General features: G+C 40.8%; 1 protein-coding gene across 2 annotated transcripts in view; it reads right to left on the bottom strand.

Moving 5' to 3' along the window:
• Positions 1-19,058, bottom strand: part of LOC142097723 (uncharacterized) — a 138,366-nt gene that overhangs the window by 82,859 nt on the left and 36,449 nt on the right. The window contains exons 14-16 of one of the 2 annotated variants that reach the window (XM_075179802.1): positions 16,869-16,950; positions 11,881-12,018; positions 10,619-10,781 (exon numbers count right to left, since the gene is read on the bottom strand). In XM_075179802.1, coding sequence (XP_075035903.1) covers positions 10,619-10,781; positions 11,881-12,018; positions 16,869-16,950 — 383 coding nt within the window. The remainder of the gene's footprint in view (positions 1-10,618; positions 10,782-11,880; positions 12,019-16,868; positions 16,951-19,058) is intronic. The other variant, XM_075179803.1, reaches the window with a different exon arrangement.

Raw genomic sequence — 19,058 nt, 5'->3', positions numbered from 1 at the left:
CACTTCTAGTTTGCGGAGGTGTCTCCCAGAGTAGACACATACCCACCTACACTCTGGATGGACCATCTACGTGCACCATTGCAAAATGTGTTTTATAGAGTGCATTATAAATGAGGAACACATTGTTTGCTAGTTACTTATTACACAAACTGGGTTATATTAAAGTCTGACATTACTGATGTTTTTTTACCCTATTTGTTGACAATAATGCATACAACTCACAGAAGAAAGCTGTAAAGATGATTATATAATTACCTTAATGTTCAGTTCTTTTCATACACTTCCTATAAATGGGGTTGTAAAGTATGGGCTGCAACAGCTGTAGATATTATGGAGAGTTTACTCTTATTTGGATTAGTAGACAGATGAGAAGACTCGTGTAAGTGATGATTTAGTTATACATTCCAGAGAAGCCAAACCTTCACTTGATAACATCACTGGAAAGGCATGTCAATCTATGGCATGAGATGGCAACCTTTTTCTATCAGTGCGCCGGTGAAGCCCAGGTGTGTGTGTGTGTGTGTGTGTGTGTGTGTACTTGCATTCATATGTTTGTGGGGCCATTGACCTATTTAAGTACCAACACTGTGGGAACCTGAGTCGTAATGGGGACAAAATTTGAGGTCCCCACAAAGCTTCTCAAGGCTAATCAATGCAGGGGACCTTGCTGATATGCTCAGCATAAAAATCTGGTATGTCCCCACGAGTCACATTTGTCGGAACAAAAGTGTGCATGTGTCCAATGGGGAGGGGAGAAAGTTTGTGTGCCTCCCACCACTATAGGCCAGTATTCCGTCCAAATATATAGCAGAAGCAGGAAACGGAAGTGACTGCATCCTGCGGCGCTTTGTACACCAAGCTGGTAAAGACACATTCGAATCCGTCTAATGCTGAAGGTAAAGCAGGGACAGAGAAGCATGACAGACCCACCGGTAGCTCCAACTTTAGCCCAGAGAGCAGTGAAAATGAGTATGCCCCTGACACTTTGGAGGAGAGCGGTTCAAACACCAGCGGTGATGCCCCGTTGCCCACCAGCGCAGCAGAGTGCAGGAACCCAGAGATGAGTTCTATGTATGACCATTCTCGACCTTCTGCTAGCCATGTTTTAAACACAGAGGGTCGGAGAGACGACGCAGTGTCTGTCCAAATGCTATCAAAAAACAGTGATGGCTCTATGGCATATAACAAAAGGCAGTACTCCCTGTACTGTGAGAAGCCCCTCTTAAAAATTGCCGACACATGGATCATGTTCACTGCAATGAAACTGAAGTAGCCTGGGCCCAAGCACTCAAAAGAAAGGTGCATGCAAATGGCACATCTTCGCAATAGCGGCAACTCTGCACACAATGCTGAGGCAATGAGGGCAGGTCATGGTGTTCTGGTCCCGTGCAAGCTTCCAGACAAAGAGATAGATGCTGAAGGCTTCATGCACTGTGTAGCCTGCCAGGACTTGTGTGCAAGGAAATACCTGTGGCGACACATGAGGAGATGTAAGCTAAATCCAAGGGGCAACAAGCTCACACCTAGCAAGAACAAAGTCCAGTCACTCTGCGCATTTGCTCAGCCTGTTCCACCTGACATCAGTGACGGCTTTTGGAAGCTCTTGAGTGACATGACTCAGGATGAGGTCTTACTGGCAGTCAAAAATGATCGATGCATCATGCAGATAGGACAGCATCTGTTTAACCGGGTCGGATCACATGTTAGCAGGCACGAGTGCATCCATAAGAAGCTTAGAGAAATGGGCAGGCTACTGCTACAGGCCAGACGAGCTACCCCTTTGGAGAGGATGTAAGACTTTAACGCCCCATCAAACTTTTTGCACGTAGTAGACACTGTGAATCTGGTAGCTGGCTATGACGAGGAGACAGGTACATTTAAGACGCCCTCGGTGCCACTCAAGATCAGGCACAGCTTGCAAAAGATAGCGAGCATTGTTGAGTGCTGAGCCATGATGGAGGGCTGCACTGCTGCGGTTGAAAACACATGAAATTTCAGGAAGCAATATTAGGCGAGATGGAACGATTTGATCTCTTCAGCTGCCTTAAGGTGTCCAAGTGGAACATGCCTCAGTTCTTACCTTTCACGGAAGATGTGGAAAAGGTGCACTTTTACATTGATGAAAAGCAGCAAGCCTACTGAAATGGGCTATCCACCGAGCCTATGGTTAACTACTGGGCACTATTTGTAAAAGTCACCCTGGCACAGGTGATCTTGTTCAATTGAAGAAGGGAAGGGGAAGTTTCAAAAATGTGTCCCAAGCGCTTTCCGAGGTTGAGATGAAGCTCTGCCGGCACTTCACTCGCATTGAAATCTGATGAAAACGAGGGAGAAAAGTCTCTATCCTGCTGACACCAGCCATGCAAGCTGCAATGGAGTGATAAATTTGGAGTGGATAGCCAAAATGTCTACATGTTCGCCAGACCAGCTGCCTTGTCACACTTCAGAGGCTCCGATTGCATACGACTGTTTGCTCAAAAGTGTGGGGCCAAGCATCCCCACACGCTGTCTTCCACAAAGCTTCGAAAGCACATTGTCACTCTCTCACGAAGGTCCTCAACCTAAACGACACAGAACTGGATCAAATAGCAGACTTCTTTGGGCAGGACATCAGGGTGCACCGACAGTATTACCCCCTCCCAGAAGGTACCCTCCAACTCGCCAAGATCAGCAAACTATTAATGGCTCTCGAGAGTGGCAGACTGGCTGAATTCAAAGGCAAAAATTTGGACGAGATGCACATTGATCTGGACGGTAAGTGGAAAATCTGGTTTCTGATGTATGCTTTTGACTTTGACCTCAGTCATTTACATATCTGTTTCTTTTCAGAACCGATCCAGCTACAGAGCGACATGTCGGATGATGAGCAACCCCCCACAACAGAGGGACAAGAGGCCAAGCGTTTAGTCGACACTTCCACGTCAGAAGAGAGGCGGTGTATGGACCTGGCAACACGGGACCAGTGCCCTGCCATGGCTTCCACAGGTAGGTGTAGCACACAGTTTTGTTAGGCAGAAGAACTTTGCCTTCTCTGTATTTCGCGGAGCCATAATGGACAACTCTACTTCCTTTCAGGTTGCAAAGAAGTGCAGAGGAAATCCTGGGACAGAGAGGAGGTCCAGGTTGTGGAGAAACACCTGAAGAGGTTTATACAGACATGCTGGGTGCCCAGAAAGCGAGACTGTGTTGCGTGTCTCATGGCTGAACCATCCATACTGAAAGATGGGAACTGATCGGGGGTGAAATTCTACATAAAGAACCACATAACAGCATTAAAGAGGGATCAAACTTGTTGAAATGATGCGCAGTGGTTGAACAGGGCTGCAACCTCCATGGCTAGGTGTCGGTGTAAGCGGGCATGCGGATGTCCTCAGACAGGCAGAATACATAAAACTTTCCCTTCTATTATTATTATTTATTAATTTATGTATGCGGGAATGTGGATGTCCTCAGACAGTCAAAATACATGACACTTTCCCCATCTTCCCCGTCCGTGTCAGTACTTTTTGCAAAGTCAAAGTATAAATCTCCTGAATATATAGAAATGCTCCTGATTTACAAGTTATCATTAACGTGTAACTGCACCTGCCATGTAGCACGTGTAAAAGACACACCTCTTAACAGGCATATATACATGTTTGTGCAGGTCTGCATTAGCGCATGTTTACGTAAACACACCTTCGCTGTACTCAGCCTACATTAGAACGCCACTTCCCCCCACTGGCCCGACTCTTCAAGCACGTGTAAGGGCCAGAATTAACCAAGTTTGCATAGGCACATATGTGTTCACTCACTCTCTTGGCACATGCAGAGCAATGTTACACAAGATACGCTACGCAAACTAGAGATGAGCGCACTCGGATTTATGAAATCCGAGCCCACCCGAACGTTGCCGATCCGAGTCGGATTCGAGACAGATCCGGGTATTGGCGCCAAATTCAAATCTGAAACTGAGGCTCTGACTCATAATCCCGTTGTCGGATCTCGCGATACTCGGATCCTATAAATTCCCCGCTAGTCGCCGCCATCTTCACTCGGGCATTGATCAGGGTAGAGGGAGGGTGTGTTAGGTGGTCCTCTGTCCTGCTATATCTCGTGCTGTTCAGTTAAGTTCTGTGCTGTTCAGTTAAGTTCTGTGCTGTGCTGTGCTGTGCTGTGCTGTGCTGTGCTGTGCTCAGTCCAGTGGTGCTGTGTCCTGTGCTATGTCCTTCTGAGGTCAGTGGTGCTGCTGGGTCCTGTGCTGTGTCCTGTTCAGTCCAGTGGTGCTGTGTCCTGTGCTCTGTGCTTCTAAGGGCATAGTTATTTCCCCAATATTCCCAAGTGTTTAAAAAAATAAAAAAAAGTTATTTAAAAAAAATACAAAAAACTAATTACATTTTTTTTAAATTACAACACAATTTGCACAACCAATCCTGCAGTATAAGCCCATTGGTACTGCAATATTACCAAGTTCACACATTCTGCAGTATCAGTCCAGTGGTGCTGTGTCCTGTGCTCTGTCCTGCTGAGTTCAGTAGTGCTGCTGGGTCCTGTGCTGTGTCCTGTTCAGTCCAGTGGTGCTGTGTCCTGTGCTCTGTGCTTCTAAGGGCATAGTTATTTCCCCATTATTCCCAAGTTTTTAAAAAATAAAAAAAAAGTTATAAAAAAAATTAAAATAATTTTTTTTTAAAAAAAATAATTATAACCAAATTTGCAAAACCAATCCAGCAGTATATAAGCCCATTGGTACTGCAATATTACCAAGTTCACACATTCAGCAGTAAAAGTCCAGTGGTACTGCTATTACAAAGTTCACTGATTCAGCAGTGTATAAGTCCAGTGGTACTGCTATTACAAAGTTCACTGATTCAGCAGTGTATAAGTCCAGTGGTACTGCTATTACAAAGTTCACTGATTCAGCAGTGTATAAGTCCAGTGGTACTGCTATTACAAAGTTCACTGATTCAGCAGTGTATAAGTCCAGTGGTACTGCTATTACAAAGTTCACTGATTCAGCAGTATAAGTCCAGTGCTACTCTCCTGTGCCGCATATAATTTTTAAAGGCTTTGCCGAGTGTGTGTGGCTTAGGGGTACGCTCTCTTGTGCTACATATAATGGAAAACCAAAATTTGGAGGATAAAGTAGGGAAAGATCAAGACCCACTTCCTCCTAATGCTGAAGCTGCTGCCACTAGTCATGACATAGACGATGAAATGCCATCAACGTCGTCTGGCAAGCCCGATGCCCAGTCTCCTAGTACAGGGCATGTAAAATCCAAAAAGCGCAAGTTCTCAAAAAATAGCAAAAAGAGAAACTTTAAATCATCTGAGGAGAAACGTAAAGTTGGCAATATGCCATTTACGACACGTAGTGGCAAGGAACGGCTTAGGCCCTGGCCCGTGTTCATGACTAGTGGTCCAGCTTCACCCATGGATCTAAGCCCTCCTCCTCCCCCCACCTACAAAAAATTTAAGAGAGTTATGCTGTCAGCAACAACAACAAAACAGCAAAGAACTCTGCCTTCTAAACAGATGACATCACAAATCCCCAAGGCGAGTCCAAGGGTGTTGTTGGTTGTGAACCCTGACCTTCCCATCACTGTACGGGAAGAGGTGACTCCATCCAGCACTTGCAACACGCCCTCTGCATATGCTGGAAGGATCACCCACAGTCCAGTTACAGATTTGGCTAATGAAGGTGTGAATGTTGTACACCGGGAGGAGGATATTGATGTAGCTGGCGCTGAGGAGGATGTTGATGATTATGATGCAGACAGATACCAAATTGCCTTTCTCAATTTCTATTTATATTCTAGATTATATAACGGCTGAAAAGTTTTCTGTTTTACTCCTAGTGGAGAGGGGATCTGATGCAGACAGATACCAAACTGCCTTTGTCCATTTCTTTGTATATTTGAATTTCTAGTTCTACAGTCTATGCAGGCTGCTTTATTTATATTCAACTACAAGTGTAGGGCGGGGGGGGGGGGGGGGCATAGATAGCCACCAAAGTAACGTGGTCCATTTAATTTCACTTTCTAGCTCCACAGTCTGTGCAGCCTGCTTTTTTTATCTTCAAAGTATGTATATATTTACAAGCCTTGCAATCTAAATTAACTAGAGGTAGTGACGTGGTAGAACTCCAAAAGGCAGTTTGGAAGCCCCTGTACAAACTGGCTCTATTTTTTAACTGAGTTGTCCCCCCTCCAGTGTGTACTCGGAAAGAGTTTTTAGTGCAGCGGGGAACCTGGTCAGTGAGCGGCGAAGGAGGTTGCTTCCTCACAACGTTGAAAAAATGATGTTTATAAAAATGAATAATCAATTCCTCAATGAAGTACAGCACTGCCCTCTAGATACTACAGAGGGACCTGTGGTTGTGGAGTCCAGCGGGGACGAATTGATAATGTGTGAGGAGGAGGAAGTACACACTGTAGGGGGAGGGGAATCAGAGGTTGAGGATGAGGACGACATCTTTCCTCACTAGAGCCTGTTTAGTTTGTACAGGGAGAGATGAATTGTTTTATTGGTGTGGGGGCCCAAACAAACCAATCATTTCAGCCACAGTTGTTTGGTAGGCCCTGTCGCTGAAATGATTGGTTTGTTAAAGTGTGCATGTCCTATTTCAACAACATAAGGGTGGGTGGGAGGGCCCAAGGACAATTCCATCTTGAAACTATTTTTTTGGCATTATGTGACCATTCAACAGTCGTTTGCCATGTTCAAAAAGTAAAAGAAAATGCCTACAAATTCAATAAATTAATTCAAAAGTTAAATGCCCTGTCATTATTTAAAACAAGAGGTTTTGACGTGCTAGAATTAGTGTAGTGTTAAGATGTTATAATATAAACACTACACTTGGAACTTGGAGGAGGTATTGTGGCCCCGGTATCAAATTGGGTACCGGGGCCACCCCACTACGCAGTCCAGATACTTGTTTGGTGGAATTCAGACCAGTTGAGGGTGTATTTATTTTATTGTGGTCCCGGTATCAAATTGGGTACCGGGGCCACCCCACTACGCAGTCCAGATACTTGTTTGGTGGAATTCAGACCAGTTGAGGGTGTATTTATATTATTGTGGCCCCGGTATCAAATTGGGTACCGGGGCCACCCCACTACGCAGTCCAGATACTTGTTTATGGGAATTCAGACCAGTTGAGGGTGTATTTTTTTTATTGTGGTCCCGGTATCAAATTGGGTATCGGGGCCACCCCACTACGCAGTCCAGATACTTGTTTGGTGGAATTCAGACCAGTTGAGGGTGTATTTATTTTATTGTGGTCCCGGTATCAAATTGGGTACCGGGGCCACCCCACTACGCAGTCCAGATACTTGTTTGGTGGAATTCAGACCAGTTGAGGGTTTTATTATTATATTGTGGGGACCACTCTATTCCACACTACCACTCTATTTAATACTTTAATTCTATTTAATACTTTAATTTTATTACTAATTCCCATAAAGAGGAACTACCGCTTCTATTTAATACTTTAATTCTATTAGTAGTTACCATAAAGAGGAACAAAATAAACAAATTTTACCAAAAGTATAATATGACTTACAAACACTACACTTGAAAGATGGTGCCTTTAAATGAAAAAGTCAGTCTTCATTGCACGACTATGTGCAACAGGGACAGTTTTTTGGTTTACAAAGTCAACCAATAACACTTCGACCCTGTCTGTCTTTAACATACTTGATGGGATCTCAATGACGAATGGTCTATACCATGGTTGGAGGAGGTATTGTGGCTCCGGTACCAAATTGGGTACCGGGGCCACTCCACTATGCAGTCCAGATAGAGGTGTATCAGATATTAAACAACGTTGACTGTTGCTGCAAAATTTTTAAATAATATTGTGGGGAACACTACACTACGCAGTCCATAAACTTTTTGGGTGGAATTCAGACCCGTGTAGGGTTTTTTAATAATATTGTGGTGACCCACTCCTCTACGCAGTCCAGGTACATTATTGGTGCGAATCATACAAGTTCAGGGTTTTTAATTTATATTGTGGTGACCCACTCCTCTACGCAGTCCAGGTACATTATTGGTGCGAATCATACAAGTTCAGGGTTTTTAATTTATATTGTGGTGACCCACTCCTCTACGCAGTCCAGGTACATTATTCGGTGCGATTCATACCAGTTGATGGTTTTCTTATTATATATATTGTGGTGACCCACTCCTCTACGCAGTCCAGGTACATTATTGGTGCGAATCATACAAGTTCAGGGTTTTTAATTTATATTGTGGTGACCCACTCCTCTACGCAGTCCAGGTACATTATTCGGTGCGATTCATACCAGTTGATGGTTTTCTTATCATATATATTGTGGTGACCCACTCCTCTATGCAGTACAGGTACATTATTGGTGCGAATCATACAAGTTCAGGGTTTTTAATTTATATTGTGGTGACCCACTCCTCTACGCAGTCCAGGTACATTATTCGGTGCGATTCATACCAGTTGATGGTTTTCTTATTTTATATATATTGTGGTGACCCACTCCTCTACGCAGTCCAGGTACATTATTGGTGCGAATCATACAAGTTCAGGGTTTTAAATTTATATTGTGATGACCCACTCCTCTACGCAGTCCAGGTACATTATTCGGTGCGATTCATACCAGTTGATGGTTTTCTTATTATATATATTGTGGTGACCCACTCCTCTACGCAGTCCAGGTACATTATTGGTGCGAATCATACAAGTTCAGGGTTTTTAATTTATATTGTGGTGACCCACTCCTCTACGCAGTCCAGGTACATTATTCGGTGCGAATCATACCAGTTGATGGTTTTCTTATTATATATATTGTGGTGACCCACTCCTCTACGCAGTCCAGGTACATTATTGGTGCGAATCATACAAGTTCAGGGTTTTTAATTTATATTGTGGTGACCCACTCCTCTACGCAGTCCAGGTACATTATTGGTGCGAATCATACAAGTTCAGGGTTTTTAATTTATATTGTGGTGACCCACTCCTCTACGCAGTCCAGGTATATTATTGGTGCGAATCATACAAGTTCAGGGTTTTTAATTTATATTGTGGTGACCCACTCCTCTACGCAGTCCAGGTACATTATTCGGTGCGATTCATACCAGTTGATGGTTTTCTTATTATATATATTGTGGTGACCCACTCCTCTACGCAGTCCAGGTACATTATTGGTGCGAATCATACAAGTTCAGGGTTTTTAATTTATATTGTGGTGACCCACTCCTCTACGCAGTCCAGGTACATTATTCAGTGCGATTCATACCAGTTGATGGTTTTCTTATTATATATATTGTGGTGACCCACTCCTCTACGCAGTCCAGGTACATTATTGGTGCGAATCATACAAGTTCAGGGTTTTTAATTTATATTGTGGTGACCCACTCCTCTACGCAGTCCAGGTACATGTTTTGGTGCGATTAAGACCAGTTGATGGTTTTCTTATTATATTGTGGGGACCACTCCACTACGCAGTCCAGAAAGATACCTCGTTGCAACGTTTTGGACTAATAACTATATTGTGAGGTGTTCAGAATACACGGTAAATTAGTGGAAATAGTTGTTATTGAATGTTATTGAGGTCAATAATAGCGTAGGAGTGAAAATAAGCCCAAAAACTTGATTTTTTAACTTTTTATGCTTTTTTCAAAAAAAATCCGAATCCAAAACCTTAAATCCGAACCAAAACCTTTCGGCAGGTGTTTTGCGAAACAAATCCAAACCCAAAACATCGAGAAAATCCGGATCCAAAACACAAAACACGAGACCTCAAAAGTCGCCGGTGCACATCCCTAACGCAAACTGGCATATCTCTGAATCAGCCCCAATAAAATTAGCAGTTCTGCCAAGGGAAAGCAATCCTGTCCATTTTAAAACACAATTTCCTTTCACAAGTGTTAGATGAAAAGGGGGGGGATCTGTTGTATTTAAAATGATCTAACAGAACAGATATTATATCTTATGAACAGGTGAAGGGGCATTCAGAAAACAGTGATCACAACATGGTATATTAGACTTGAGTTTCAATTAAATGTTTTATAGGGGAATTACAAAAACTATGGGAACTATTTATCAAAGGGAGATAAGCCCAAAATCCTGCAAAAACTGGAATTTTCCAATAATTTAGGGCTTCTCCCTATTTACCAAAGTCCACAGCCGGTGAAGACTATATTCGGCTATTGCGGTGGGTAGTCATCACCAGGGGCCTCCTGCAATGCTTCCCCAGGTAATGCATGGGAAAGTCTTATTACCAAGGATAGTGGCAGTATAAGTACCGCAGCTGTCCTCTGATTGCTAACGCCAATTGTAGAATCTAAAATCTAGAGCTGGAGACCCACGTCCTGACTTCCAGTTGCAGTGTGCATGCACAAGCTGGATTTCTACAACCTGTATAAAAGACCTTAGCCTGCAGCCTTCTGTCACTACAGGGTCACAAACTCCATGGTGTCTGTCTTCTAATGTACTTCTAAACCACTCTAGATGCTGCAGTACATCTTTCTCTATGACATTTCTAGTCAAGAAACATAATAATATTTTTCACAGTTGATTATACAAAAATTCATATCACCCACGTTTTGTAAATAGATAATGCTGTTTTAATGAGTTACTTCAAATATTGTGTAATATGACACTCACCAGTTATTTCATGCCCTCCCGATAACTTTGGGAATTGTCCAGTGTAGTATCCTGCCAGTTTCAATTCTTTTTTGCCCCAAATTGTTATATGCTGTAGTGCAAATGTTTTGTGCCTCTTTTCATAAACAGTCCTCATTTCTATTAGTACTGGCAGGATCTGTAACTGAAAGAAAAGTATTATAGTGTGTATAATACTACAAAAGTCATATGAAATACACATTCAATTACTAGGATCTAGAGAAAGCAAACATATAGGGGCAGAATTAATTTTGTGGCAGGAGCTTTCCCAGCATGCCATGGAACATGCGCCATGGCTCCCTAAGAGCCCAGGTTATTATTCCAAAATAGTTTTTTTAAAAACAAAAAAAACGTTCTTATCACTGTTAATTATAAACTAAAATCTTTACTTCCTTCTTGATCCATTGTATTTTAATGGAGCAAAAAAAACCTGATTCGAAATGACTAATGCTGCCCATTGCTAAATGATCAAAGCAGACAGTCGCCAAGACTTCCTTTCACTCGAAGTCAATCACAAGCAGCCAGTGTGGGGAACCATTTCTTATTGGCTGATTGCAAAAGGAGGACCTGGGATTCCCTTCGCTTTCATCATTTCTCAGCAGCCAGGCTGTTTGAGAAGCCAGGAATTTCAATTAAATGATGACAGGGTTGGCACTGTCTACAGTAAACAGCTGGGACCTCACTGACTTAGTTATAAGCTGATGAGTTGCCCCAGCTGCAGAATAGGTTTATTTAAATCAAAGAGGCACTTTTTGTACATGAAGGTACATGTATATTTATCTATGTATATATGAATAATAATTATATAGATAATGCAAATATGCCCAAGTTAAAGCTATGTAACTAATGTGACGCCTGAGTAGACAGGAGCCAATCTGATCAGGTGCTGCCTCAGTTGCATACCCGCAGAATGCTATGGATGGCTGCAATACTTTAGCAATAGAAGCACTAGAGCAACTCTTCTGGTGACAGCTGCTTCAAACAAGAGGATCCAAGTTGTAGGACCCTCACTGATGCGTGTTTGTGTAAAATATGCAATATGCAAATTAATGGACTTCTGGCTATGCCATTTATATGATGGATTACAGAGTTAATGATTTATCTGCTGTCTATGAGAGCATGATAAAGGTCAGAATTTATTGGGAAATGATTATGTAAACATAAGAGTTTCATGCTTTCCATTCTGACTACACTGTAAACCTAATTTATAACATTGATTTTGCTGATCCAAACTAAATACAAACCTGTGGGAAAGAATGCTTGAGCCGTAAAACTTTTGCGTATGTGGTTTCAGTAAAATTTATCCTTGTTGAGAGGTTTAATTGTTTTTCTTCCATCATTAGATAAAGTTTTGCTTCTGCTTCACTTGTGGAGCAGGTGACCTACAAAATATTGAATATAGTCATTAACTTATACATGAAAAATTCAATATATTTGCTTGAGTTGTTTAAAAATGTATTGCACATCTATAGAATAAGACTAAGGTTTACTTTCTGTAACTTGATACACTGTGCCTAAAATCTGCTAACACTCATTTAAAATGACTCCTGTCTTTCCACATACTGTCCATGGCATTCCTATTGTTATTTAATGGTTTAGCAGAGCTTCCCATAGTAACTGTTTGAGTAAACACTTGGGGCCTGAGTCATCAAGGAACGTAAATGCCGCTATCTGCTGTATTTTTTGTAAAATTGTGCTGCGCGTGCCAAGAATCAGAGCATACACCAGTGAACGCAGCAACGTCCAATTCATCAATGAGTGTGAAGGACCCTTAATACACCCTATGATTTCAGGGGAGAAACAGCGAGGCGTCTGGGTGTATGCATGTAGTCAATGTACAGTAAGGATGTGCCAAGCTTGAGTGCATGCAGCAGTGTCCGACTCAAGCTTTGGGCATCTCTAAGGTAAGTGTTTTTATGTCTTATCATTTACACCAGATACAGCAACCAGTCGAGTGTAAGTGCCAATGACTTTTTTTTTTTTGTTTAATGTTTTGTCATTAATGACTATGGGCCTGATTCATTAAGGATCTTAACTTGAGAAACTTCTTATTTCAGGCTCCTGGACAAAACCATGTTACAATGCAAGGGGTGCAAATTAGTATTCTGTTTTGCACATAAGTTAAATACTGACTGTTTTTTCAACTTAACTGCAAAATTAGTTTGAACACATATGGTCTTATTTAACAAAACAGCGCAAAGATCAATGATGTACTAAACCCACAGTAGTCAGTTAACAATTTTTGGCAGTCTAATGTAGACAGAACAAGGAAAGCTACTATCTGACTGATAGTTCGGGGTACAACATATGGTTTACTTCTACTATAATAACTTAATCACGCAGACCCAGATCTACAAAGAAAGGCTTAATAAAATAGTGTTGTTAGCACAAATGTGGTACAAAACTACATTGAATTTATATATGGCATAATAAAATTGTGTTGTTAGCATAAATGTGGTAGAAACTACATTGAATATATATTTGGCATTGTAATACATCATGAAAGGCTTGTTGGTATGTGTTGATGATTATTCTTAGGAAAGATATATTTAGTCAAATTCTCCGTCCTGTACATAAATGTCTGGACATTTTATATCTGCTCAGTAATGCATACTTGCTTACTTTTTAATGCTGTACTGCAGGAGATCTGAGTAGAGATCATGTGACAGAGGGTAGGAGGGGGCGTGTCGATGTCATTACATCACTATAGCCCCGCCCCTACCATAAACCACAAATTTTAAGGTTTTGAATAGCGGGGGTGGGGCTTAATGGTACGATTAAGCCCTGCCCATGTCATTCAATGCCGTGAATTTTGGCAAATCAGGGAGGTTTGCCTACTCTTCCGGGAGTCCGGGAGGACTCCCCAAATTTCGGGAGCCTCCTGGAAATTACGGGAGAGTAAGAAACTAATGTTTACAATTAAAATCAGAGAATATCATACCAGGCACTTTATGTTCCTGAAAATTTGTCAGAATAAACTGCTGACACATACCCACCACACATCATTCTTACGCTGGTTGCTTTAGAGTAGTGATGGGCAGCAGGCGGCCCTACGAGCCTTCACCTGCGGCCCCCAGCTCCTTACTGCTTTATTGATAGATTTTTTTGTTAACACTTGTTTAGAATGCCTATTGGTATGTTATTACATATAGGTGTGACTGAGATTAAGGGTAATGTGTGCCCCTTTTGAAGGTTAGAGGGCCACACCATGTGGCCCCCAAAGTCTATCAGGTTACCTATCACTGCTTTAGTGATTGTGAGTGTGGTAGGTGGTAAGAGTGTTTGTGGTAGGAGCTACAAAGAATTCTGAATTTTATACAAAAAAATGGTTTCCTATTTTTGCAACCTAATCTCATGGTATCTTTTTAAGGCTTGTTTTGTACAAAGAAAAAAAATTCAAAGAAAAAGCATTTCAGAATCCTTTATTTCAGATGTTCTGAATTCACAGCTCATCGGTGATGCAAGTTGAAAGGCTGCATACGTGTGTCTGGCCAGTGGGGTATTTTTATCATACCAGATCAGGTCACATTTCTGTAGAAAGCTGATGGATTTGGTTCTTGACAGGGCAGAAAAGTTACCACTTATGTCATTATGGTTTGTGTTTAGAAAAAAACAAAAACAAGACAGTCCCCGCCGCAGCATTAACACTTCCTCATATTGAAATATATATGTGAGAAATCTATAACGGAGCTTTCTCTAGACTGAAAGTGGACCTGATATACGTATTTCCTAATTCAACAGAATATCAGTGACAACTATCATATTAGCTACAATATGAATAAATAAAACAAGCATTAAATTATTTTGTAAACAAAGGAGTAAAATGAATGCTAATATGGTTTCAGAGAGCAGAGGTATAAAAAAAAGAAAAAACTCTTTTTTTTCTTTTATCTCTTTTTAATAAGTCAATAGATTTAAGTCATATATAAAATTAACATTTTGTTCAGTGCTTTATGCTCTCTCAAGGAAAGGCTTCAGGGTCGCCAAGAGGGAGCAGAAGAGAACAAAGCAGTGGCGCACGCAGGGGGGGTTTCTGAGTCTCCAAAAAACCCCCCTGCGCTAACTCAGTGCCCACCATAGCGGCACTGTCCTATACAGCAGCCGCGGCGCTGTCAAAGAAGCGTCCGCGGTGGTGCTGTATTGTATATTGTATAGGACAGCGCTGCTGCGGGTGCTGCAGCTCTCTCTCGTGGTTTTTTTTTAATGTTTTTTTTTTTGGTCGGGAGGGGGGGATGAACCCCCCCTGACAATCCTGAGTGCGCCCCTGCAAAGCGTTCAGGCCCGGGCCTCCCAGGATTGGCGATGGTGATATGTGTCCATCCATAGCCATATTCTGGGTGACGGAAATTGACTATTTGGTCCAATAGCATCTTATTGGTTCACATAGTGGGTACTTGCTTGGCTAGATTTTGCCAAAGCTACCCACATAGTCTGGGGGCGGGAGTCTGCACGTTGCATGCACATCACCAACTTTTGCAGGAATGCCCGGGCATCACATAAGCAAAAGCCTTTTTCAGAACCCGAGGAGTAGGAAGGTTCAGTTGAGATAAATGGTGAAGGGCAGTCATGGTTGCCAGAAGGTGACTTTCTTGACATTTTCACAGATACTGGTCCAAGTTTCATACCTCCACCTTCCACTGTCTCTTCTCATAGCAACCATTGTTATTCCACTACCTTATGTTTAACCACTTAGTTTGTAATCTCATTTGGACAGGGCTATATTTACCCTTTGGGTTATGTCATCATATGTTATTTATTTGTATCATGATCCCAACAATGTACAATGCTACGTAATATGTTTGCACTTTATATATAAAGGATAATAATAATAATAATAATAATAATAATAATAATAATAATAACAAAAAAGTAGGGCACAATAAAAGCCACACAAGCACCCAAGGCAGCTCTCAGAGGACCTGCCTTCTGCAGCCCACATTGCAGGGTAGCTGTAAGGTATTGAGTCCACTAATACTGAAGAGATGGTCAAACCATTAACTAATTTAAAGAAATCTAGAAAATTTAAGTTTAAAAATAAATTAGGTCCAAATGGGAAAGCAGTGCTATGTGAATTTTTTATTTCCATTGCACTAGATGTACAGAGGATGTGCAATAAATTATGTCTAATGATAGCGCACTAATTTGCGATGCACCATCCAGGTGTGAATGACACACACTGGGCCTGATGCTGAGTTGTACACATCTTGGATTTAATTTATGCTTAAAAAGTCACTCGCAAAAATAGCAGATCTATGCCCATATGCCGAGGCCAATGTATCGTAAGATCCATGCAAATCATATAAGCTTAAATGGGTGTATATGCATAAACCATGATAAACCATGATGATACACTATTAAGCATTGCACCCAGGAAAAACAGTTTGTGCTACCATGTAGTGTAGAATTAGAACTGACCAGTATGTCAGTGCTGCATATATATATAAACTTATTTTATATTACTGTGATAATTAAGAGCCATAATCTGGCTACCTCCATAACAAAACCAAAACCTCTATTGATGTGCTTAATCTTGGTCATGATCTTAAAGCTTATTTTAAGACCAAATAGACATTAAGGAACTACTTAGCCCTTTGCTGCTCAGCAGTTAGAAACATTTCATATGTCCTTTTGCTAAAGGTGCTATAAACCATTCAAATCTGGTCACGGTTAGAACCTAGGTCTATCCTTTACAATCTGTATTCACTAGCATTGGTCATGTAACTGAGTTGAGATGCAGGAGGTCACAGTTAACCTATATACAGGTATATTGCTTCCTTTACATATGCATAGTTAACATCAGCTTGATCAGTTCACATTAATCATTTATACAATGCTGAGCAGCACAAAATAATGTGTAAATGATAATTTGATCTATGATGAACAGTTGTGTAAAGAGAGAACTGCAAACTATTCATAATTAAAGGACAATATTTTAAATAGGTGGTTGCTAATTCAAATGATTAGGGACCCACAAAAACATGTAATAAGTATTTATTATACCTTATATCAAATATGTGGATGAATGAGTAATTTCATACTTAGTGATATGAACAGTACTTTTTTAAACTTTATTTTTTATTTCCATTTTCTGTTGATATATATTAATGCCATGTAATCTCACCTGACTTCGCTTAGTTATACTGGAAAAAATATACTGGAATAAGGTGGACTTATCTGGAAGTGTAAAAGAAAACCACACAATGTATTCTCAAATTGCAAGATACATACTTACCCCAGTAATGAAGGTGACGGAGCTTGGGATGTAGGGCTGTAGAGCAGTTATACTGTGTGTTGCTTTCACATTCAGTTCCTCACTAAATGACAGAAAAATAATTATAAACGTAGTCAACACTATTACACACATGCATTAAACTGATCCAGTTCTTTAAGCAGAGAAACCATTGTATCATTGCTCACAGTCCACATATTAGTTGGTTGCACATATTGTTATATGCCATTTACAGTCTATAGAGAGTTGTGTCTACCACAATTTGTCTGCTTGCTGATATGTTTTTCATCTTCTGGATCTTGGACCACTAATGGTAATAGACCCACCCCCAATGAAGCCATGCCCACCACAAGGCCATGAAAGAATTATCACATATGAATAAGACTGACAGGAGGGCTCTGTGGGCAGATATAAGAGATAAAGCATATAAGAATATTAGATATTGATGCCTTGAATGGTTATGGTTCCTGCGGTGACATCAAATACTATATTCAACATGATCAAACTTGGTCTCTTATAGCACAATAAATAATTGTATTAAATTATGTTTTGAGATTATAATATATATATATATATATATATATATATATACACACACACATACATACACACACACACACACACACGCATATTTATATTCATGTTGTAGCTAGTTAGTAACATTTTTTTTCTCAAAAGGAGCAGATGAAGATTTCAATGATATAATCAGTAGATGTTCAGATTTTCCTAAAATATCACATACTACTCGGCATATTTGTTTTCCCGTTTGACATTTACACCTGCATATAACAAGGAGCACACCCACATTACAGTTTATGGAACAGAGTCTGAAATTGGTTCTTTAACCGTTCATGGGTTTGTCTGTAAATGCGCACAAATTAGTTAAAAAGTCCAAACAAGCGTCACTTCAGGAACACATCCTACTGTGATTCAACTTAGTATTTAAACTTTCTGGTTCTCCTACCAAAATTCTTTGCTTCATTTATGTCTTTAATAAATCATGACAGTGAGAGGACATCGGGACTTTCATTATTACGTGTCCCCATCATAGATTGTCTTCTATACCGTAAAATGCTATTTACTAGTATACAGTAATATAATACCCAACAAAAGGAGAATAAACATATTGTAAAATATATTATCATTGATAAACATTCATATTTACAGATTTATTCCAGTAAGGCAGCTAAACTTTCCCATTACTTTACCATTTACCAATGGCAGAGCAATTTAGTCCAAAACCTACAGCAAAGGGGTTAATGTGCACTTAAAATGGGAAAGAACAGTGAATTATTGGCACTCTGGGTAAAGGGCTCATGGATGGTAACACCTGGTTCCTGTTCCACAGCACAGCAAAAAATGCTTGAAAACATATATAGCCTTTGTTAGTCAGCAGTGGTGTAGTACAGGGGCATGCAACCTATTCACACACTGCAATCTTTCTGTGCCTGCTGGGAAGAAGGACAAACAGCAGTAGTGTCATTTTCTGTTTCAAATTACTGAAAAAAGCTAATTTAATTATGAAAAAATGTGTGAGCTCTGCAGTAGTCCCAGGCGGGAAAGAGGAGGAAGCTTCATGTAAGTGTTTGTGTATAGTGTATTTTTTAGTATGTATTTATGTGCAGTGTTAATGACTATAGTTGTAATCAGTACAACAAAAGCAAAGGGATGCAATCATCATAATAATCATCATCATCACCATTTCCCTCACATACACACACAGACAGAGAGACAGACAGACTAGGGTCAATTTTGTTAGCAGCCAATTAACCTACCTGTATGTATTTTGGAGTGTGGGAGAAAACCGGAGCACCTGGAGGAAACCCACGCAAACACGGGGAGAACATACAAACTCCTCACAGATAAGGCCATGGTCGGGAATTGAACTCATGCCCCAGTGCTGTAAGGCAGAAGTGCTAACTACTATGCCACTGTGCTGCCCATAAACTTGCAATAACATGTAAATGATAAATGTGATAATGATAGTATTTATTATATATATTTCCTCTCTGGTTTTGTCTCAAAATATTGCCTTATGTTGTCTTGGCAGCAGTCCATCAAGTCTATTTCAGGCACATTTGGGTGTGGCTCACATGCCAGCCCTTGATAGATGTAAGCCCCTATATCTGGGAGGTGAGTGCAGTGTAGGACCTGTATACAATGAGGTGCTGTTGTCGCTGGCATGCAGGCCTA

The sequence above is a fragment of the Mixophyes fleayi genome, chromosome 7, assembly GCF_038048845.1.
Source record: "Mixophyes fleayi isolate aMixFle1 chromosome 7, aMixFle1.hap1, whole genome shotgun sequence".
NCBI classification, from domain to species: Eukaryota; Metazoa; Chordata; class Amphibia; order Anura; family Limnodynastidae; genus Mixophyes; species Mixophyes fleayi.
This window is presented reverse-complemented; position numbering and strand designations above follow the sequence as displayed.